We start from the raw sequence: 24,921 nt of genomic DNA, 5'->3' as shown, positions 1-24,921 counted from the left end.
GAAAGAAAAACCTAGAATTCAAAAACATTAACAGAAATGAACACCTTTGATGGGCTCATTAATAGACTGGACAAGGCCGAGGAAAGAATCTCTGAGCTAGAAGGTATATTGATAGAAACCTGTAAAACTGAAAAGCAAAGAGAACAAAGATAACAAAGACTCAAAAAAAGAAACAGAATATCCAAGGACTGTGAACAACTACAAAGGTGAAATATATGTGTAAGGAATACAGGGAGAAGAAAGAGTGAAAGCAACAGAAGAAATACTTGAAACAATAATAACTGAGAATTTCCCCAAATTAATATCAGACACCAAACTACAGAGTCAGAGAACACCAAGCAGGATAAATGCCCCCCCCCCCCCCAAAGCTACATTAAAGCATACATCTTCAAACTAAAGAAAATCAGAGATAAAGGGAAAATCTGACAGAAAGCCAGAGGACAAAAATACCTGATCTATAGAGCAACAAAGATAAGAATGACATCTGACTTCTCAGAAACCATGCAGGCAAGAAGAGGGAGAAGTGAAAATTTTAAGTGTTGAGGAAATAAAAACCTATCAACCTAGAATTCTGCATTCTGCAAAACTATCCTTCAAAAGTGAAGGAGAAATACTTTCTCAGACAAATAACATTTGAGAGAATTTTTAGCCTTTAAATCTACCTTGCAAGAAATGTTAAAAGTATTTAGAGAGAAGGAAAATAATATAGGTCAGAAACTTGTATCTATATAAAGAGAAGAAAAGCATCAAAGACAAGAAAAATGAAGGCAAAATAAACACATTTTATTTTTCTTAATTGATCTAACAGATAACAGATTGTTCAAATTAATAACAACAGTATATTTGATTATGTGTGCTTATGTATATGTCTTATGTCAGAGTGGATGAAAAAACAACTAACTATATCTTGTTAACATGAAACCCACTTTAAATATAAAGACACAAATAGATTAAAAGTAAATGTGTAGAGAAAAATATATACCATGCTGCACTAATTAAAAGAAAGCAGTGGTAGCTATAATAATTTTCAGATAGAGCAGACTTCAAAGGAAGAAAAATTATCAGGAATAAAGAGAAATTGATGAATCCACTATTATAGTTGGGAGACTTCAACATCCTTCTATCAGAAATGGATACATCTAGCAGGCAAAAAATCAGTAAGACCCTAGTTGAACTCAACAACGCCATCAATCAACTAGATATAATTGATATTTATGGGTTACTTCATCCAAAAACTATAGGACACACATTCTTATTAAGTTCACATGGAACATTCACCAAGACAGACCACATTCTGGGCCATAAAACATATTTTAACAAATGTAAAAGCATAGAAAGCATATAATGACCACAATGGAATTAAACTATACATTAATAACAGAAGAAATAACTGAAAATCCCCAAATACATGGCGATTAAACCATACGTTTTATTTTATTTTTATTTTTTATCCTCACCCTAGGACTTTTTCCATTTTTTGTTCAGGTAGAGTGGGAGAGAGAGAGAAGAAGAGAGAGAGAGAGAAACATTGACGTGAAAGGGACACATCGAGTGGCTGCCACCTGCACAACCAACCAGGGCCGGGGACAAACTGCAACCGAGGTACGCGCCCTTAGCGGGAACCGAACCCGGGTCTCTCTGGACCACCGGCCGATGCTCTAACCGTTGAGCCAAACTGGCCAGGGCTAAACAATACGTTTTAAAATAACATGGGTCAAAGAAGAAATCTCAAGAGAACTGAAAAAATATTTTGAACTAAATGAAAATGACAATACAACATATCAAATTCTGTGGAATGCAGTGAAAGCAGTGCTTAGCGGGAAATTTATAGCATTGAATGCATATAGTAGAAAGAAGAAATATCTAAAATTAGTCATCTAGAGTTCTACCTTGGGAAACTAGAAAAAGAAGGGCAGATTAAATCCAAAGAAAGCAGAAGAAAAGAAATAATAAGAATTAGAATATAAATCAATGGAATTGATTAAGAAAATCAATAGAGAAAATCAATAAAACCAAAAGCTGGTTCTTTGAAAAGATCACTTAAATTGATCAGCCTCCAGCAAGGCTAATTAAGAAATTTTAAAAAGGCCAGCATTATCCTAATACCAAAAGAAGAAGAGCCCTGGTTGGTATGGCTCAGTGGTTAGAGTGTTAGCCTGTGCACCGAAGGGTTGCAGATTCGATCCCTGGCCCCAGTTGGGGCATGTGTGGGAGGCAACCAATCAATGTCTCTCCCCCACCCCACACCTCCCTCTCCTTCTCTCCCTCCATCCCTACCTTTCACTCTCTCTAAATATCAATGGAAAAAATATCCTCTGACCTGGTTGGTGTAGCCCAGTGGATTGAGCATCATCCCATGGACTGAAAGGTCCTGGTTCGATTCCTGGTCAGGGCACATGCCTGAGTTGTGGGCTCGATCCCTGGTAGGGAGCATGCAGGAGGCAGCTGATCGATGTTTCTCTCTCACTTTGATGTTTCTAGCTCTCTCTCCCTTTCTCTCTAAAAAAATCAGTAAAGACATAGTAAAAAAATATATCCCAGGTGAGGATTAACAAAAAAAAAAAAAAAAAAAAGTAAACTACATATCAATATATCTCATAATCATAGGCATAAACATACTTAACAAAAGATTAGCTAATTGAATTTAATAATGTATTTAGAAAGTTATACATCACAACCAAGTAGTATGTATCACTGTGCATGGCTGGTTCAGCATTTATAAATTAGTTAATGTAATCCATCACATTAAAAGGTTAAAAAAGAAAAATCTCATGATCATATTAATAGAGGCAAAGAAAGTATTTGACAATATCCAATACTCATTCATGATTTTGTTTTAATCCTCACCTGAGGATATTTTTCCATCTAATTCCAGATAGAGTGGGAGGGGAGAAGAGAGAGAGAGAGAGAGAGAGAGAGAGAGAATCATTGATGTGAGAGACGCATCGATTGGTTGCCTCCTGCACAACCCCAACCAGGGCTGGGGACGAACTGAACAGAGGTACGTGCCCTTAACTGGAATTGAACCCATGACTCTTTGGTTCGCGGGCTGACACTCTAACCACTGAGCCAAACCAGCCAAGACCTCATTCACGATTAAAAAAAAAAGAACCCTCAGTAAACTAGTAATAGAGGGAATCTTCCTCAAAGTGTACCAAAATCTACATCATACTTGATGAGAAAATTAAAGCTTTTTTATTAAGATCAGGAATAAGGCAAGAATGTCCCCTCTCACTACTCCTTTTCAATATTGTACTAGAAGTCCTAGCTAATACAGAGACAAGAAAAGGAAATAAAAGGTATACACATTAGCCCTAGCTAGTCTGGCTTAGTGGTTAGAGCATCAGCCCATGGACCAGAGAGTCCCGGGTTCGGTTCTCGCTAAGGGCAATGTACCTTAGTTGCAGTTTGTCCCCGGCTTCAGTTGGGGTCGTGTGGGTGGCAACCACTTGATGTGTCTCTCTCACATCCATGTTTCTCCCTCTCTCTTTTTGCCTCTTTCCCTCCCACTTTGTCTGGAGATGAATGCAAAAATGTCCTCGGGTGAGGGACAAAAAAAGGTATACAGACTAGGAAGAAAGAAATAAAACTGTCTTTGTTAGTAGATGAATGTTTATCTATGTAGAAACCAGAAAGAATTGGTTTAAAAAAATTAATAACCCTCATAGAAGTAATAAGTGATTATAGCAAGGTTGTAGGAAACAAGGTTAATATACAAAGGTCAGTTGCTTTTCTATAAATCGGCAACAAATGAGTTGAATTTTAAATTGAAAACACAATACCATTTACATTAGCGTCAAAAAAAACCCAAAAAACCTTAGGTAAAATATATACAAGACCTGTGCAAGGAAAACTACAAAACTTTGATGAAAGAAATCAAAAGACTAAATAAATGGAGAAATGGTCTATGTTCATGGATAAGAAAACCCAATAGTGTCAGGATGTCAGTTCTTTCCAACTTGATCTATAGATTCAATCTCAGTAAAAATCCCCACAAGTTATGTTGTGCATATCGAGAAACTGATTCTAGAACTTATATGAAGGGGCAAAAGACCCAGAATAGTCAGCGCAATATTGAAGAAGAAGAACAAAGTTGGAGGACTGACACTACCTGACTTCAAGACTTACTAGGAAGTTGTAGTAATCGAGACAGTATGGTATTGGGGAAAGAAAAAACAAATAGATCAATAAAATGGAATAAAGAGCCTAGAAATAGACCCATATAAATATAATAAACTAGTGTTAGACAAAAGAGAACAATGGAGCAAGGTCAGTCTTTTTAACAAATGGTGCTGGAACAACTATATCCACATTGCAAAAAAAAAAAAAAGTGAATCTAGACACAGACCTTACACCCTTCACAAAAATGAACTCAAAATGAATCACAGACTTCAATGTAGAATGCAAAACTATAAAACTCTTAGAAGGTAACATAAGAAAAAGCTAGATAATTTTGAGTATGGCAATTACTTTTCAGATACCACACCAAAGGCATGATCCATTAAATAAATGATGGATAATCTAGACTTCATTAACATTTAAAACTTCTGTTCTATAGTAGACAATGTCATTAGAATAAGACAAGTTATGGAATAGGAGAAAATAATTGCAAAGGGCATATCTAGTAAAGGACTGTTATCTAAACTATGAAAACAAACAAAAAAACCACTCTTAAAACTCAACAATAAGAAAACCTGATTTTAAAAAGAGCCAAAGAGCCCTGGCCGGCCGGTTTGGCTCAGCGGTTAGAGCGTCGGCCTGCGGTCCGGAGAGACCCGGGTTCAGTTCCCGCTAAGGGCACGTACTTCCGTTGCAGTTTGTCCCCGGCCCTGGTTGGTCGTGCAGGTGGCAGCCACTCGATGTGTCCCTTCACGTCGATGTTTCTGTCTCTCTCTCCCTTCCTCTCTCTCCCTCCCACTCTATCTGTACAAAAAATGGAAAAATATCCTCGGGTGAGGATAAAAAAAAATAAAAAAAAATAAAAAGCGCCAAAGACCACCTGGTTGGTATGGTTCAGTGATTGAGTGTCGACCCATACACCAAGAGGTCGCCGGTTTGATTCCCTGTCAGGGCACGTGCCCAATTTGTGGGCCTGATCCCCAGTGGGGGGCATGCAGGAGGCAGCCAATCAGTGTTCTCTCTCATCGATGTCTCTATCTCTATCTCTCTCCCTCTCCCTTCTTCTCTCTCTGAAATCAATAAAGAAGAATTTTTTAAAGAGAGAAAAAATAAACAAATAAAAAGGGCCAAAGATCTCAATAGACACCTCACCAAAGAAGATTAACAGTTATCAAATAAGCACCTGAAAAGATGCTCTACATCATATGTCAGGGAAATGCAAATTCAAACAATGAGATACCATTACACTCCCATTACAATGTACACAATCTCGAACACTGGCTATACCAAATGTGGAGCAACAGGAACTCTCATTCATTGCTGATGGGAATACAAATTGCTATAGTCACTTCGGAGATAGTGTGGCAGTTTCTTACAAAAGTAAACATACTTTACCGTAGGATCCAGCAATTGTGTTTCTTGGTATTTACCCAAAGGAGTTGAAAACTTATGTCCACAAAAAAATCCTGCATCCAGTTGTTTACAACAGCTTTATTCATAATCACCAAAAACTTGGGAACAACCAAGATGTTTTTCAGCAGGTGAATGGATAAATTGAGGTAACATCCAGACAATGAAATATCATTCAGCACTAAAAATAAATGAGCTGTCAAGCCATGAAAAGACATGGAGGAAATTTAAATACAAATTTAAATATACATTACTAAAAGAAAGAAAACAATCTGAAAAGGCTATGATTCGAACTATGACTGTCTGGAAAAGGCACAACTATGGAGATTAATAAAAACAATCATTGTTTGCCCTGGCCGGTTTGGTGGCCAGTTTGGCTCAGCGGTTAGAGCGTCGGCCTGCGGTCCAGAGAGACCCGGGTTTGGTCCCTGCTAAGGGCATGTATCTCGGTTGCAGTTTGTTTACAGCCCTAGTTGGTCGTGTGGGTGGCAGCCACTCTATGTGTCCCTTTCACGTCGATGTTTCTCTCTCTCTCTCTCTCTCTCTTCCTCTCCCTCCCTTCCACTCTATCTGAACAAAAAATGGAATATTGTCCTCGGGTGAGGATTGAAAAACAAAACAAAAAAACAATCATTGTTTGCCAGGAGTTGGGGTTGGGAGAGGGATTAATAGGAAGAGCGCAGAGGGTTTTTAGGGTAGGGAAAATACTTTGTATGATGTTATAATGGGGGGCACATGTTATTACTCATGTATACATATATATTTAAGAATTTGTCCAAACCCGTAGTATGCACAACAGCAAGAGTGAACCCTAATGTAAACTACGGACGGGGTGATTATGATGTGTCAGTGTAGGTTCATCACTTGTAACAAATGTACCGCTCTGGTGAGTGATGTTGATAATGGGACAGGCTGTGCATATGTAGGGGCAGGTTGTACTGTATATGGGAAGTCTCTGCACCTTCCTCTCAATTTTGCTGTGAACTTAAAACAGCTCTAAAAAATTAAGTTGTAAAAAAATATAAACATTCAGTGGAGTGCATGCCAACAGAACAGGACTTGTGAAGTCCCTCTTTGTGTGTAGTTTTGTTGGGCTGGAAGACTGGGTGTGGCTGACAATGCAGGCTCCTGGTGCTTGGGGAGAAAGGGCCCGGACTGAGGGAGTAGAGCAGCCGTGGCCAGAGTGAGTGTGCCTGAGGATGGGATCCAGGACAAAGCAGGGCTCACTCAAGCTAAGGAGGGAGCAGGTGGTTCTCTCTGGTTTGGAGTCCTGGTTGAGGTTGGGATAGGTGGGACAGAGATCATTCATTGCTCTTTCTTATTCACATTTTATTCTACCTAAATCAACTGAAATGGAAAAAAGAAATAGGTTGGAAAAAAATAAGCTAGGAAAGAAACTATATTAAGTTACCATAGGCTTCTGTGGAATTAACATTCCTTCTTTGCTGCTTCTCCTCCCACCCACTGGAAGGATCCTAAGTCATCAGAAACCTTCGTCAGAAAGATTCATTAGGCTTTATCCTAATCTTAGCGCAGTTGGCCAGATGGTTCAAATGTGTAATTATTTAATCTGGTAGATAAGAATTTAGTTTCTTGATTCAGCTAATGGTATTATAATAATATTCATGTTTTAGAATGATACAAAGCTGATTTTAAGTTATTTCCTCAAGTAGAAATTATAGTAGAATACATAAGAAACTATACATACTGTTGTCTATATGTTAGAAATTCATAACAACTGCTGAAAAAATTGATTTCAATACCCATTGGAATTCAGCATTAAAAAGAATTTAAAGTACTGATCTATTACAGGTTGAACCTCCAAACAGATGCTTTTTTCTGGCTGGAGGTGCATTTTTCTTAGAGTTGAACTGTATGTGCTCTTCTCATATATTTGCCTTTGACTGTTTTTCAAAATGGAAATCTCTCTTATTTTACTATGCTTAGATATTTGTTTATGTAATTTAACAAATTCTTCTACCAACTAGAAAAAAAGGTTTCTTTTAAATGGTGGCTATAGCCCTGGCTGGTTTGGCTCAGTGGTTTGAGCGTCAGCCCAGGGACCAAAGAGTTGTGGGTTTGATTCTGGCCAAGGGCACGTACCTCAGTTGTGGTTGGATCCTGGCCCTGGTCAGGGTTATGCAGGAGGCAACCAGTCAACGTATCTCTCTCTCCCGTTGAGGTTTCTCTCTCTCTCTCTTTCTCTTCCTCCCTCCCTCTCTTCCTCCCTCCCATTCTATCTGAAGATAAATGGAAAAATATCCTCAGGTGAGTATTAAAAATAAATAAATAAATAAATAAATGGTATCTCTCTCTCTCTCTCTCTCTCTCTAAATATATATATATATATATTTTCTTTTTATTTTAAAACTAGTGCATGTCTAGGTTTTTTAAAAAAGTTTTAAAATTCAGCCTGGTTGGTGTGGCTCAGTGGACTGAACATTGCCCCATGGACTGAGAGGTCCTGGTTCAATTCCCAGTCAGGGCACACGCCAGGGTTGCAGGTTTGATCCCTGGTGGGGAGTGTGCAGGATCGATGTTTCTCTCTTTAAAAAATTAATAAATATATATATTTTTTAAAAGTTTAAAAATTCAGAAAACTAAACATGAGAATATTTTCACTGTAATTCTACTATCCAGAAATAATTGCTTTTATTATTTTATGGTATACCATCGAGGCATTTTCTATGCACAAGTCATAGTTTTTAAAAACATAAATATGTACTACTATTATAAGACTGCTTCACAATGTCTCCTTTTTCTACTTTACATTAAATCTTAGACATTTTTGTATGTTCATAAATATTAGATTACATTGTTACTTTTTTGTTGTTGTTAATCCTTAACCAAGGATATTTTTTTTCATTGATTTTTTTGTTTGTTTAAGAGTAGAAAGGAGGGAGGGAGAGAAAAACATCAATATAAGAGAGACATCTTGATTAGTTGCCTCCCGAATGCTCCCCAACTGGGTCTGGGGATCAAACCTGCAACCCAGATATGCGCCCTTTACTGGAAATCAAGCCCAAAACCCTTTGGTGCGTGGGCCGAAGATTCTAACCACTGAGTCATACCACCAGGGCCATTGTTACTTTTAATAGTAGTATAAATTCTATTACGGGTATGCATATTATTTTAAACTATTCTTCTATTGATGGTGATTATTTAAGTTTGTAATTTTTTACTCTTATAAATGAAACTTTATGAACATGTTTGCATATATCTTTGTACACTTGTGCAATTATTTCCTTGCATAAATTCCTAGGAGTACAATTGCTGGGGCAAAAGGGTATTTTAAGGGTTTGATATATATTAATCAGTTTCCTGCTAGTTGGGTTGCAGCTATTTGTATTTCCAGCAACAGTTTATGAGAATGCCTGTTTTTTTTAACTACTATTCATCAATGCTAGGTACTTTTAATTTTTTAAATCTTTGCTTACATGATATAATAAAACAACATTTTGCTGTATTAATTACTTTGATTACTAGTTATTTTAATCATCTTTTCATATACTTTTAGAAGCTTTACTTTTTGTTTTGTGAATTTATCCATTTTTCTGTATTTGTCCTACTGATTTCCAAAAGCTTTTTATATAGAAAGGCTGCCTAATCTTTTTATCATATACTGCAAAACCTGTTTCCAAGTGTGCCATTTACATTTAAATTTGTTTATGATGTTTTGAGATATAGAAGTTTTAACTTAAATTTAAAAAATTAAAAATGTATTGATTTTAGAGAGAGAGAAAGGGAGAGGGAGAGAGAGAGACAGAGAGAGAGAGAAACATCAATGAGAGAGAACATCAATTGGCTGCCTCCTGCATGCTCCCCAACTGGGGACTGGGCCCACAACCTGGGCCTGGGCCCTGACTAGGAATCAAACTGGTGACCTCTTGGTGCATGACACTTAACCACTGAGCCACACTGGCTGGGCTCAACTTAAATTTAAATGTATTGCTCATTTTCTTTGGTAGTCTCTGGCTTTTGAGATGATATATTTACATATGCTTTCCATTAGAACTTTATTAGTCTAATTTTTAACTTAAATACTTTAAATTATCTGGAATTAATTTTTGTGCAAGCAATGAGGTTTCATTCTCTTTTTTTCTGCTTCTATATTTGTACTTCTGAAGGAAAACAGCTAAAATTAGGTGTGTAACTAAAAGCAGAGAAGATGGAACCAGGGAAGTAGCAATTTTGAGTACGTTCAGAAGTAATCGTATGACATTCTATTCTACCTTTTTTAGCTTTGTATACAACAGCCCTGTTCAGTGATATACAGATCAATATGCACTTTGGTGATGTAGATCTAGGTTTTTCTGCCCCTTTAGTTTCTTGGCAGAGGTGAGAAAAACAAGGCAATTCTCTCAAGATTATTGGGCATAATTCTGGTTAAACTGGATTCGTAATTTTGGGCCTGACAGTATTAAAGGCGGAAAGAATTTAGTGAAGTTCAAGGATTTATTTCTACTTGATTATATAGTATTCTAAGTGATTGTATCAGTTAACTTAAATAATTTTCCCTTTTAGGATAGAGCCATATACTTTTCCTCCTGTGTCAACTAAGCACGCACCCATCTCTTCAAAGTACACTGTGGGCACTCAGACCGATTATCGCGATTCCGAAGTTCAAACAGATCCGTATTCTCCAGAATATGTGGTATGTCAGGATTCAGTTCCTGAGCTCTTGACCCTGGCTACTCTGACTTGGGGTGAGTTGGTAATTATCTTGGCATATTTGAAGATGACAGTCCTGATAACCATGCCAGTTATTGCGTTCCTGGTCGGGGTCGTGTGGGAGGCAACCAGTTGATGTGTCTCCCTCACATCGATGTTTCTCTCTCGCGTGCTCTCTCTCTCTCCCCCTCCATCCCTCCCTCTGTTCCTCCTTCCCTCCCACTCTATCTGAAGATAAATGGAAAAATATCTTTGGGTGAGGATTAAATAATAATAATAACAATAATTCACACATAGCCACACTTAAAAACAAGAAAGAAAATTTCTATAGTTTAGAACTGGAGAAGTCTCCTTAAGAAGTAGCTGGGACCCTGATGAGCCGGGAGCGAGATCTGAGTTACCTGCCTGAGCAGCAGAGGCAGAAACTTTTCTCCTGCCCATAGATGGGACTGAAGTCCAGTGCCTCTCTGTCTAAGATTATAGCCTGAACTGAATTAGGCACTCCTACCTGGGCCTTGGGCTTTACCTCTCGGTGTGCAATGGCTTAGCACTGAGCTGAGTAGGACAAGAGCTAGATCCTCTAAAGCAAGAGATCTAGGCAGGGGCTCAGAAATGTTTCACTAGGCAAAAAATCTGATCTGGAGCCCCGTTCCTGGAAGCACTGAGGTTAAAGTGTCAATAAAAACCACTATGAGTCAGGCCTACCCCCTCATTTGCCATAGGTAGGGATTCAAATGGAGGCCCACGTACTATATGTGTAGATGTTTAAAAATTATCAATCAAGCTAATATCTATTAAGTAAAGTACACTCTGTACTTTTCACAAATTAACACAAACTATTAACAAGTTGAAAGGACAAGTTTAAACTTACAGTCTATAGATACCCCAAAGCCATGTTGGACCGTGGCAGCAGAGGTGGGACCGCCCGTGGCCTGCCCCTTTCTCTGTTTCTGTTCCATATCGAGGGCCTGTCATGTATGCAGGTGATGACTCAAATGTGCTTTTTCAATCTCTGTTTACACATCCCTGCAAACAGCTGCCATCTGGCCACCCCATGGGCATATAGGCAAACAAACAGCATTGTACTGTTTACCCTCAGGGGTCTGAATCCTGCGAAGAGGCCCATGTAGATTTGGGAGGCAGGTTTGGGGCCAAGGGTAGGACTAGATCCAGGTGAGTATAGTCCCCTGGACTCCTTACATTATGATGATGAGCAGGGCTCTGAAGAACTAGGCTAGGGAACTGTCCCTCTTGCCAGGTCAAAGAACACTCCTGTTCAGGGTGCTCATGAGAGAAATCTGCAGTTGATTTCAACCTGAGAATTACAAAGCATGTAAGGAACATAGACACCAGGAGTGATCCACAATAAATACAGAAAATGGAAGAAAAAGTTATTAGGCAAACAGAGCAAGTTGAAACAGACTTAGGAAGAACATTTTAAATCCTCGAAGAGGGGAAATAGCAACAATGAAACACGAATGGGAGCTATGAAAAAGAACCCACTGGAATCTTTGAAAGGAATTAACTTTAGATTTGATTGGAAAACTGTGAGTGGAAGTTTCTAAGTTAAAAACTTTAGGGGTGATCTCTAAACAAGAGAAGAAATATATTGTTTCACAAATGGCGTGTGTGTGTGGGATAACAGAGCAGAAAAAGGGGAAAGCAAAGAAAAAACATAATAAATAGAAAATTCATAGTCAGATGTCAGAAAAGTGTTCAAATATTTTAGTAATCAAAATACATAAAAGTGACAAACTTCCTGAAAAAAATATTCTTGAGTTGGACTGATAAAAACCCAACAAAAGCAGCTATTTATAAAAGAGCACCGAAACTTTGAAAACAAAGAGGTGAAAAAATATTCTGATAGCTAACCCAAAGAAAGCTGATATATTACTATTAGGTCAGAGTTAATCAGGAACCATTAAAAGGGAAAATGAAGGATATGTAATAGTTATAAAAGGATGTATCTGTCATGAACTCGTATGTACCCAACAGAGACTCAAAATGTAAAGCAAGATTGATTGACTCATGAGAAGAAATAGACAAGTCCCTAATCATGTGGATGTTAATGCTCCTCTTTCAGATAAGATATCAGAAGTTATTAAGGATTAGGCGATTTGAACAAGACGATTCACGTGCTTCATGTAAAAGAGTTTGCATGTGGTCGGCCATTGCCAGACCTGCTGGAGATCTGACTATGTATTAAGAACTGAGTGTGGAAATATTTGGCTGTAGCACTGCAGGAAAATAGTAATGGTTCTGGGATCCCTTGACCTGGCAGACTCCTCCCTCCACATTTACAGTCATTTGATTTATGAGAAAGATGCCACTGCAGTTCCGTGGGGAAGAGGAGGTCTCTTCAAATAAATGGCGATGAGGCAATTAGATATTCATGTGTAAAAAAAAAAAGAACTTTCATTCTGATTCCTACTTCAATGTAGTCTCAGTAAAAAACCCAGCAGGTGTGTGTGGGTGGGTGGGTGTGTGGGTGGGTGAGAGAGAGAGAGAGAGAGAGAGAGAGAAAATTGATAACCCGATTATAAAATTAATATGGAAATGTGAAAGAGTCAAAAGTAGTCAAGGCAAATGTGAAGAAATAGAACAAATATACACTACCAATATAAAGACTTACTATAAAGCTGCAGTAACTAAAGATGGCGATATAGTCTCAAAGATAGACAAAGATATCATTGTTATAGACTAGAGTCCAGAAATTAGCTCACAGATAAATGTCATCTGACTTGAGACAAAACAAACACTGCTGTGCAATTGGAAAAAAATTAATCTTTTCAGTACATGGTGCTGAGTTCATCTTGAAAAAAGGGACTCAGCCCTGGCCGGTTTGGCTCAGCGGTTAGAGCGTCGGCCTGCGGTCCTGAGAGACCCGGGTTCGGTTCCCGCTAAGGGCATGTACCTCGGTTGCAGTTTGTCCCCGGCCCTGGTTGGTCGTGCGGGTGGCAGCCACTCGATGTGTTCCTTTCGCATCGATGTTTCTCTCTCTCTCTCTGTTCCTCTCTCTCCCTCCCACCCTACCTGAACAAAAAATGGAAAAATGTCCTCGGGTGAGGATAAAAAAAAAAAAAAGGGACTCATGGTTCCTACTTCACACCACAAACCAAGATCACTCCCTCAGGTGTTAAGTGTGAAAGGTGAAACTACAAGACTTTTCAAAGAAAAACAGAATATTTTTGTAGGCAAAGATTTTGTTAAATAAGACAAAAATGGTTAACAATAAAGGGGAAAATTATCACATTAAAATTAGGAACTATTCATCAAAAACATATACTCCTCCCTGCCCCCCCCCCCCCGCCCCAACACACACACATATGAGATAGTGAAAAGGCAAGCCACAGATTGGGAGAAGATATTTGCAAAATAGTTACATATGACAGAAGACTCATAACACAAACACTTAAGGAAATCCTAAAAATCAGTAAGAAAAACAGAAAAAAACGAGCAAATGATATGAGCAGCATTTAATAAAATGGATTTCGAAATGATTAATTTACATATGAAACATGTTCAACTTAATTAGTCATCAGGGAAATGCAAATTCAAACCTCAGTGTCATGCTACTACACACTAATCAGGACAGCTAATATCAAAAATGTTGACTTTACCAAGTGATGATAAGGATTTGAAGCAAAGAGAATTTTATATACTGCTTGAATATATTACAACCATTTTCTGAAAATGGTTTGGTAGTATCTTCTAAAGCTGAATATACTCATACCTATGATCCAGGGTTTTTATTTCTAGCTGAATACTAAAGAGAAGTGAATGCTTAGTTCTACTAACGGAAATGCATATGTATGTTCACCAAAAGACAAGTGCATGAATGTTTATAGCAGCACTGTTCATAATAATTCCAAACTAAAAACAACACAAGTATTCATCAGCCATAGAGTGGATGAATAAAGTGTAGTATATATTCACACAATAGAATACTACATAGCAATGATAATGAAAGTGTGACTCCATGTAACCACATGGATGAATTTCACAGGTAAAATGCTGAGCAAAAGAAGTAAGACATAAAAGAGTACCTATACTTTGATTCCATTTATCTAAAGCTCAAAACTTATAGAAATGAAGTTAATATGTTAGGAATTTTGATGGTGGTCATCCTTGAGGCAGGAAGAGACTGGGAGAGAGCATGATGGGCAGTCTTGGGTTTTAATAATATTCTGTTCCTTGATCTGAATGCTGGTTATGTGGGATGTTCATTGATGTGCCTTTATGCATGTATGTCATACGTTAATAAAAACTATACATAAAAATAAGTGAAGAACAATGACCCAGTGAGAAAGGTTGACACTGTGGGCACAAATAAAAAATATTAAGTGCTCACCATGTGCTGAGAACTGTTTCAAGTGCTTTATATTTTAAATTTCTTTAATCTTCACGAGTTAAGTGAATAATACAACTTAAATCAGAAATTAATACTATAGATCTTTAGAAAGGCAAAAGAAGTAGCCAATAGGACCAGAAAGTAACTTTTTGGGTAAACATTAATAATATAGCAAACCTTTTGCAGGAAATATTAAAACAGAAGACAGTGATACAATTGAAATGTATTAGGATCAGAAGAGGGACATAACTACAGAGTAAATTATTTAAGAATTGTGAGAAAATACTATACATATCTTTTGCCCTATATTTTAAAATTAGGTAAATTATCCAATTTTAAAGAAAATATAAATTACCAAGTTGGTTTCAAGAAGAAATAGCAAACCTGAATAGAATAACTATAGAAATTGACTTAGTAAAGAAAAAAAAATTTTTTTAAAAGCACCAGGCCTAAACAGTTTTACAGATAAGTTTACCACTCCTTTAAGGAAGAAATGAGTTCTGTTTTATACAAATTCTCTAGCAAAGAGAAAGGAGAATATAAAGATTAGTTTATTCATGTTATGAAGCTAGTATAACCTTGATATGAAAACTGAATAAGGATAATACTAGAAAGGAAAATTACAGGGCCATCTCACATATGAAGAAAATGCAAAAATTCTAAATAAAATACCAGCAAACAAATCTTTCGGTATTTAAAAAGATAACTTATAAGCAAGTGGGTTAATCACATAAATTCAAGTTTAGTACAATATCAGAAAACTGAAGTAATTTACCATTTTAACAGAAAATGTAGGGGAAAAGGTTTCAATAGATGCAGAAAAAGTGTTTGATAACATTCAACATTCATTTATAATATAAACTCTGAATAAACTGGGATCAGAAGAAAATTTTAGTAATTTAATAAAAGGTGTCTATCATAGCCTTCAAGAAAGATAATACTAAAGGCAAAACTTTAGAAGCTTTTCTTTAATGTGAAGAAAAAGACAAGGATCCCTTCATCACCACTGCTGTTTAGCATTGCAGAGAACATCCTAGCCCAGAGCTTATTGAGCTAGGCTGTGATCCCTTGCCCCCAGGGACATTCGGAAACATGGGTGGCATTTTGTATGTGATAATGATTGAGAAGCTCTCCTGGCATTTAACACATGGGATGTGGTTTGGGGGATAGGCTAGCATGGGTACTGAACATCCTGTCCTGCATGGGGCAGTCCCATACAACAAATGATTGTCCAATATGCAGTAATAGTCCCCTGGTTGAAAAGTGTTGAGTCAATACATGCCCTGGCCGGTTTGACTCAGCGGTCAGAGTATCGGCCTGCACACCAGAGTCCCCGGTTTGGTTCCCGCTAGGGGCATATACCAAAAAAAAAAAAAAAAAAAAAAAAAGAAAAGAAACTGGAAAAGAAAAAAGGAATAGGAAAGTCAGAATCATAAAATAAATGTTTACAAAAGAATATTTGTGGCTTTCAAATTAGTCATAAAACATATTTTTTTTTTAAAAAAAGAAAATTTTGAGTTGAGTCAATGCAGTAAAATAATGAAAAACAAGTGAGATATGAGAATGAGAAAGAAGTAAAAATGATCTTTATCAGCAGCCAGTGTGCTCATTTGAAAAATCAAATGAAATAAATCATGAACTAAGAACTTGAACTCGACAAGGTAGTTGATTATGAAATCAGCAAACAAAGCTCAATAGCTTTTTAGAAATGTTATTGAAAAAATTATATTTTTAATAGCAACAAATAAAGTACCTAGGAAATCACTTAATCAAAACATGTTCAAGGCATTTACGGAGAAAAATATAAATTGTGACTTTCTGAAAATTAATTTGATATTTCTTTATATTTCAAAATACTGACTTGTCTCATACAGGGCATATCAGGGTGTGATCATTCAGTAGTCACTGAAAGTATTCTTCAAATACTTTCCAGCGTCTTATATGCAACTAAAATCTCTTCTGGTGGAATTACTAACAGGAAGCAGCACAGGGCACTGCTGTGAGGCACCTCTGGAGGGTGATTCCTAATATTCCATCCTGACATAACCTTAAATTTAAAGAGGACAGAAACTGAAAGGGAGTAAATTGAATACTGGTAGGTACATGAGTTTGTCCACTTTTTCTAAAGTGTTCTTGCCCCATCCTCCAGGTCGAGGTCTCCCGGCAGGACAAGCTGAGGTAGAGATGATCGAACGTGCCCGGGAGAAGCGTGCCTGGGAAGCCACACTCCCCCCTCTGAGCGACACCTCCCAGTTTGAGAAGAGGAGGAGGATGATGAATGCAGTGGAGAGGAAAGAGTGGGCCTTCAGAGAGCAGGAGATTGAAAAGTAGGTTCTCGGTCACCCAGATAACTGCCCTGTGCCGATGGAAGTAATGTGAATACTTTTTATCTGTAAAGCCTTTTCCCAAATGTAGTAGGTTTCAAAGTAATCCTTGAGAAACGTCTGTAAGAAAAAATTAATTAAAAAAAAATAAAGGAAGTACTATGGAGGTGGGAAAAAAAAAAAAAAAGTAATCCTTAACCTGTGGAGACAGGAAATTGGGTTTCGGGTTCTTTCAGGAACAAGGACTGTATAGTTTTCTCGCCATTGATATAGAAATGTATCACACCCCTTTGTGTGTGGAGTGCAGCATGGAACCAATCTGAGCAGTTCCTCAAGGCACCTCTGATTCTTCTCTTCCCCTTTCTCTTTAGTCTCTAATCTAGACTAAAATAGAATCCCACTGATTTTTGCATAATGTCTTTCAAACTGTCCCTTTCAGTTCATCCCCAGTGCCTCTGCCCCTAGGTCTTGGCTCTCTTCATATCTGTCAAACAGCCTCCTAGTTGGTCCTGTCTCTTATTCCCCCTGGTACTGGATTCACAGCCAGGACACCCCGGATTCTAGTGAGAGCTAATGGGGCATTTTCTATTTAAAAGCCGAATTGTGAATTTTTTCAATTAAGAGATGAGCTCACCGCACATAAATAACAATATGCTGAGGTACTTCTGGTGAAGTTTTTCACCCTTTAACTGATATATTTCCAGCAATGAGGTTGTCCTTGGAATATGTAGAAATGCCAACTCCCTACAAGAAAGAAAGGAAGGGACCAAGGTTGTCCCTTTTCCAGGCTGTGACAAGGCACTCCGTTGCTCGTAGCAACGCTACTACCAAAGCCCCTGACGCATGCTCACATGTGTTAGGGACCGAGAGACTCTGGGATTCAGTGTGATTCTGAATTCAAAATGTGTTTCTCTTTTTGCAATAAAACACCTTCTGATGAACCCTGAATAAGGACTGTGTGATGTTTTGGTAAAAGCTTGCAATTTAATAGAAAACAGTGTTTGGAGCAAAGTAGGTAGCAATCAATCCTGTCTGCAGAAATGTAGATTTATTACTGCAATTTGGAGTGCTATATTCTTGTCATAAGGACATTAGAAATATGTCTGACCAGAATGAAGACATCACCTGAAAAAGTGAGTACTTTTGTTAAATTGAGGATAATTTTAACAAACATGTTTTGTATCCCTCCTATGTGCCAGGCTCTGTGCTGTGAGTTGGGGAACAGGAATGAATAGGAAATTGCTGTGCCCTGACAGAGCTCCTTACGGTCCACTGGGGTGGGGAGGGGCGGAGGTCAGGGATGGGGCAAACGATCTTCAGACCCTCCAGCAGGGTCTACCAGGTAATGAGCTGCTCTATACACAAAGTGCTAGCGAAACCCAGGCGAGGGACCCACCAGTTCTGTTTGAGGTGGGTGGAGATTTGGGAAAGCTACAGAGAGGAGGTAGCCTCTGAGCTGTGTGTTGAAGGGGAGTAAGAAGCCATCAGGTAGATAGCAATATCAGTGATGTGATGATGATGACGATGACGACAATCATAGAGCATGTATCACTTATAGAGTTCTTATTACATGCTGGAACCTAGTTGCAAGTCAGCAATTCCAAGGTTCGGTTCCCGCCCTGGCCAGTTTGGCTCAGCGGTTAGAGCGTCGGCCTGCGGTATAGAGAGACCCGGGTTCGGTTCCCACTAAGGGCACGTACCTCGGTTGCAGTTTGTCCCCGGCCCTGGTTGGTCGTGCTGGTCATGCGGGTGGCAACCACTCGATGTGTCCCTTCACATCGATGTTTCTCTCTCTCTCTTCCTCTCTCTCCCTCCCGCTCTGTCTGAACAAAAAAAAAAATGCAAAAATGTCCTCAGGTGAGGATAAAAAACAAAACAACAACAACCAAGGTTCAGTTCCCGCTAGGGGCACGTTGTCCCTGGCCCTGGTTGGGTTGCGCAGGTGGCAGCCACTCGATGTGTCCCTTTCACGTCGATGTTTCTCTCTCCTCTCTCTTCCTTTTTCTCCCTCCCACTCTATAGGAACAAAAAAATGGAAGAATGTCCTTGGGTGAAGATAAAAAAAATATTACAAATTCTCAAGCCCCATCCCCCACTGAATCAAGGGTTGGGTGCAGCAGTCTGTGTCATAACAGACCCTCCAGATTATCTGATGTGTGCCCAAGTTTGAGAACTACTGTTCTAGCACATTGTAAACCTTGACTCCTCTAATGCTCACAGCAACCTAATGGGATGGATACTATTATCTTGCCCATTGTATGACTGAGGAAGCTGAGGTAAGGGATTAGGTTGAGAATGGAACCTAGAATTTCTAACTCTGTAAGAAAGGTGACTGTTGGCATGTGGATTGCTTTAAAACCCGCCCTCCATATCCACTGGCCACTGCTCCCCACCCTCCCAGCCATATTTCCTTTGAGAAGCTGCGTGACATGTTAACTATCTTTAGTCCTTTTGTTGTTGTTGTTAATCCTCACCCGAGGATATTTTTCCATTGACTTTTAGAGAGAGTGGAAGAGAGGGAGGGGGAGAGATAGACTGTGGCTAGGGATCAAACCTGCAACTCAGCTGAGTACGTGCCCTTGACCAGAATTGAAGCCGAGACCCTTCAGTTGCTCTAACCACCTAGCCAAACCAGCAAGGGCTGCCTTTAGTCCTTTTGAGTCAGCATTCAGCTGCCTCTGCTGATGCCTCACTGCTCCTTGTCAGTGTGGCAGATCTTAATCTTTGTCCTCCAGACTTAATGGCTCCCTAAGGAAGGCTTCCCTACCACCACCACCCTTTCCCCCTGACCAGCAGGGAATAAATAGTGCTAGACGTGATGCTCTGTTGTCTTCTCCCACAGAAGTCTCTTCATTCTTCTGGCTTGGGTTTATCTCCTTGTGCTGTACATGTTGGTTTATATGCCCACTCCCCTGGAGTAATGCTTCTTGAGAGAAGGCACTTTCTCTTGTTCATTGTTGTTTGCCTCGCATATGGTGAGCCTTTAAAACATATTTGGCAAATGAATGGCTGAATAACTACTGTATGGACTTTGAAGCAGGAGTAAAATGTTCAAATCTCTATGTCTTGATGTGTGGAAGAGGATTGAAACAGGGAAAGACTAGACTAGCAACTGGAGACCAAGTTCGGAGGGAGATGACACACACGAACTGGGGAATGGAAGCAGATGTGTTTTAGAGGTGGACTCAGAGGGAAGAAGATGTGAGAAATGGGTGGGTTTCTGGGGGAACAAAATGAGTGGGTTAATGAGTTGCTTTTTTTGAGGTTGTCAGGGGATAGAGAGAGATTTAAGTAGACAGAAATTTTGGTTTGGAAAGATCTGGGCTGGATATAGATTTTAAAGTAATTTGACTGTGGTTGTATACACATGAGCAAGGTAACTCTGGGAGAACAAGGGAAGGGGAAGGGAAACAACGCTGACAAAGTACCTGCATGTGGCAGACACTGGCATTTGCACACTCGCTGCTTAAGGAGGCATGCCACCCCTCATTCCCCCTCCCTCCTGTGGCTTGGCCCTCCAGCACCAGCGGCCTGGAACTGGGCATGAGTGTCCTGTTCATTCAGGCCCTTCTGCCTGGAGAGCCCTTATTTTGCCTGGCGCACTTTTTTTTGTCCCTCAGAACTGCACTCATGTATATTCCCATTATGTACTCACTATCGAGTTGTCACCCCAGACCACCGTTTGTCACACTGTCGCCAGAGCAGCCTTGTATATGACTATGATACCAGCCTAAAAGAGAAGATCCTGTTTATGGCAGGTGTTCCCTTTCTCTCTAGTAGAACACCTGTTTGAGACACCATTTACATCTTTATGTGTTGTGATTTACTTGAAGACTGCAGGAGATTCGCCTGGAAGTTCTAAAAGAGATGTTGAGACAACGTGACAAGAGTCACAGTGAAGTGACTATGAGCTACTTGAATAGCCGGTGGTCTAAAATGCAGGAAGCCAAGGAGGCAAAATTTGCAAAAATTCATCGCACACATGTATCAGGTAATGCAGTACAAACAATGAAGAAAATGGAAAAGTTGACTTTGCTTTGGATCTTTGATCAAGCCTGATTTAACTAGGACATAATTCTGGTTTGGTCCTAGTGTTATTAAATAAGTGGTCCTAGTGTTATTAAATAAGTAAGTGATGGGAGATGGGCTATTTCTCAAAAGTAGAAGAGGGAAGGAAAACTCCTTACTAAGAAAATCAAGTAATGATGTTCTAACAGGCTGTCAAGCTATTGACATTGTGGGGTGTGTGTGTGTGTGTGTGTGTGTGTGTGTGTGTCCTGAAAAGAGTCCTGTTTCTCAACTTTTTTTCCATCATTGTCCCCTAAAACAGACATTCAGACATCTTTTTTTCTATTCGTCCCCTCCTGTGAATTTTAATACTTTATACATAAAAAGAAGAGTCAATGGAAGATTAAGAATGACTAAAAATGTTAAAGTAAAATTTAAATTAATTACCATGCTTGCTACTAACTTTCTAGCTATATTAAGTAACTTTTAATGTAATTGGTTTACTTATGAAAATTGTAATGTATCAATTATATACACAAATTATGAATTTATATAATAGCAATATAATCACATTTTATTTTATTTTTTTTTTTATTTTTATTTTTTTTCCAAATCTTTATTGTTGGATGTAAAATGTATTACAGATGTTCCACATTTTTCCCCCATTGACCCCCTCCTCCCCACTCCCGCCCCCCTCCCACCTTTTCCCACACTATTGTCCGTGTCCATTGGTTATGCATATAAGTTCTTTGGTTTATTTCTTCCCACCCCCCAACCCCTTTCCCTTTGAGGTTTGTCAGTCTAGCAATGAGTTCGTGCTTCTTAATCCCTTCACCTTTTTCACCCTTTCCCCCAACCCCCTTCCCAACTGGCAACCAACAAAATGTTCTCTGTATCTATGAGAATGTTTCTGTTCTTCCTGTTCATTTTGTTTGTAGATTCCATTGTTGATAGATATGTATTCATTGCCATTTTGTTTGTTCATACATTTTATCAATATAATCACATTTTAAAGAAATCATTCAAAATTGTCATTTTTCTAGAAAAAGTAAAATAATTACAAGAATTAAATTAATTCTTTAAAAATTATTTTTAGGCCCTGGCCGGTTTGGCTCAGCGGTTAGAGTGTCGGCCTGCGGTCCGGAGAGACCCGGGTTCAGTTCCCGCTAAGGGCACGTACTTCGGTTGCAGTTTGTCCCCGACCCTGGTTGGTCGTGCGGTGGCAGCCACTCGATGTGTCCCTTTCACATCGATGTTTCTCTCTCTCTATCTCTTCCTCTCTCTCCCTCCCACTCTATCTGTACAAAAAATGGAAAAATGTCCTCAGGTGAGGATTAAAAAAAAAAAATTATTTTTAGTAACTTTAACTTTTTCATGATATGAGAAGTAGCTTTTAACTTAACTACCTGCATTTATATATTGTCAACATACTTTTTTTCCCCCCAGAATTTGACATATTTTAATTTATTGTAGTTTTAGCCAAAATGGGCAGAGATTATTAAAAAAATCTACAGTCTTCCCTCCCTTTTCATTATTCTTCTAGGAGAGAATAATTAATTCCCTTAGTCTCCATTGAACATGTATTTTTTTCAGTTACTTTGAATTTCCTTCATTTATCTAATAAACTTTTATTGAATACCTACCTCTTCTTGGCCCAGAGCTTAGAATGCTTTTATAAAAGATTTTTTTTTTTATCCTCACCCGAGGATATTTTTCCATTTCTTGTACAGATAGAGTAGGAGGGAGAGAGAGGAAGGGAGAAAGAGAGAGAAACATCGACGTGAAGGGACACATCGAGTGGCTGCCACCCGCACGACCAACCAGGGCTGGGGACAAACTGCAACCGAAGTACGTGCCCTTAGCAGGAACTGAACCTGGGTCTGTCCGCAGGCTGACGCTCTAACCGCTGAGCCAAACCGGCTAGGGCAATATAAAAGATTTTTGATGAGCCCTGGCTGTTGGGCAGTGGTTAGAGCATTGGCCCACACACTGAAGGGTTGCAGGTTTGATCTCCGGGCTCTGGTTGGGTTGTGTGAGGGAGGCAACTAATCGATGTGTCTCTCTCATATCAATGTTTTTCTCTCTACCTTCCTGCCTCCCTCCATCCCTTCTACTCTCTCTAAAAACCTATGGAAAAAATATCCTTGGGTGAGGATTTAAAAAAAAGAGAGATTTTTGATGAGTGCTAATTGAGGACACTGTCAGCTCTGTCACTCCTGCCTGGGTCACAGACGACAGACTTCCATGTTTAGAGTTCCATTCTCGATGCAGTGAGAGGCCGTCATGAAATTCATTCAGTTCAGTAGCTTCCCTGAGAATAAAACGAGAACTGGTTTATATTCTTCATTTTGACCATTCAGAACAATATTTTGGAGAGAGTCATGGAGGTATATTTTGTTTTAGAAATCAGAAAACTTATGGGAAAGAGAAAGAATATAGAAGGAAAGTTGCAGAGAAGAAATATCATCAAGGACTATTCTGATTATGGATCACAGGTCTATGGACCTCTGTCTCGCCTTGGTCGTTTCCCAGACAACTCAGAGCCGTTTGTAGTAAAAAACCACTATCTCGACACCTATGAAGGTAAACAATTTACATAATTAAAGTTCAGTATAAATTAAATATATAATTTATATATATCTTGGGGAGGAGAGTTTTCCTATGCCTTGATATGAGCAGTACTTTGTATCTTTTATACTAGTGATTAGGATTATCTATTGTGATTCTCAATTGGTAACAAAATATACCAGTCAGGTTAGTTAAACAAATAAAAGATTGCATAGTTAATAGAGGTGGGATAAAAAAGAAATATAAAATATATAAAACATAATTTAGATTAAAAGCTAAATAACAAATAAAAATACTTGCGAGAAATAGTAATTAATACATTTAATTTGATTAATAATATGAGTTGTTACAAACTAATAAAAGCTACTAAGACCCAAATAAATAAATGGATACACTATACAACAGTTTATCAAGGAGTAAAGTCAATTAGCTACTAAACATTTAAACATGTTTAATGTCACTAATAATCAGAGTTATGGAAAAATGAAATAGAAAAAGCTTTTATACCAGGTTTATGAGCAAATAGGAAATATATAATAAAATCCTTTAAGAAGAAATACCAGCAAACTGGGGGGTAAAGGGATGGAAAACCAGGTGATAAGTTCATGAAGAAGATTATTTCTGTTATAGAGTTCAAGAGAGGCCTTTATTTAAATTATTTAAATTTCAGTTGACAAGTTGAAGCCTCACATGGAAAGATCATGAGTTGATGGTTACAGTGTTGACTGTGTAGCTCTGGTTGACCATCTTCAGAGCAGAACATGATACATTGGTATACATCTACTTCAGAACCGTAGTGCCATGTATCATGATTATTAACTTTCTGTTGATTTTTATTGTGGAATTAATTTTTTTAGGGCGATGTTTTCATTTTAGAATGCATTTCTTATTTTTTAGTATAAGTCACTGAGAACATGAATTTATACAGAAATTTGCTTTACACTTTAGGGATGATTCAGTTATATGAGATACACCTTATCAGTAATTCTAGATGAGACCTCTTGGCAAACAGCGGCTAAAATTAACATTCTACTTTCAAAATGCTAAATTTAAGCACCAGATACTAAAAACACGTACTTCCTTCCCACAGGATTAGTCGAACTGGAGTCAGCTCTCCCAGATTTTGTGACACAACCCCGAATCAGACCTCCAAAACCTAAGGTCATAACCACCAAAGCTGGTTTTCTAAAGAAGGCGGCAAGGATGGACCACGAGTTGGCAGAGGTTCATAAGGTATCATTCTTATCCGGAAGACAAGATGCTCATAGTGTTTCTTTTGCAGAGAAATATTATACTCCAAAAATTGCACTTTGTCTTGGGCAGCAGCGTCCAGTTCTCAACACTAAACCCTCCATTCCTCCTCCTCTCTAGACTTTTCTGGAGGTTGCCTGTGCTGAGCTGTTTTTTTCCCTCATTTTAAACTGTAGGGAAACCTCTTGGAGGTTGTTCTTTCCATTTACATAGGCCATG

The 24,921-nt window shown here is 38.6% G+C and overlaps 1 protein-coding gene across 2 annotated transcripts in view; it reads left to right on the top strand.

Annotated features, from left to right (window-relative positions):
• Window positions 1-24,921, top strand: part of CFAP91 (cilia and flagella associated protein 91) — a 55,169-nt gene that overhangs the window by 11,405 nt on the left and 18,843 nt on the right. For both annotated transcript variants that reach the window (XM_036243651.1, XM_036243650.1), the window contains 5 exons: window positions 10,054-10,235; window positions 16,701-16,878; window positions 20,709-20,866; window positions 23,287-23,466; window positions 24,542-24,684. In XM_036243651.1, coding sequence (XP_036099544.1) covers window positions 10,054-10,235; window positions 16,701-16,878; window positions 20,709-20,866; window positions 23,287-23,466; window positions 24,542-24,684 — 841 coding nt within the window. The remainder of the gene's footprint in view (window positions 1-10,053; window positions 10,236-16,700; window positions 16,879-20,708; window positions 20,867-23,286; window positions 23,467-24,541; window positions 24,685-24,921) is intronic.

This window comes from Molossus molossus, unplaced genomic scaffold, assembly GCF_014108415.1.
Source record: "Molossus molossus isolate mMolMol1 unplaced genomic scaffold, mMolMol1.p scaffold_m16_p_5, whole genome shotgun sequence".
Lineage (NCBI taxonomy): Eukaryota > Metazoa > Chordata > Mammalia > Chiroptera > Molossidae > Molossus > Molossus molossus.
The sequence above is the reverse complement of the archived record's forward strand: the minus strand, read 5'-3'. Positions and strand labels throughout refer to the sequence as shown.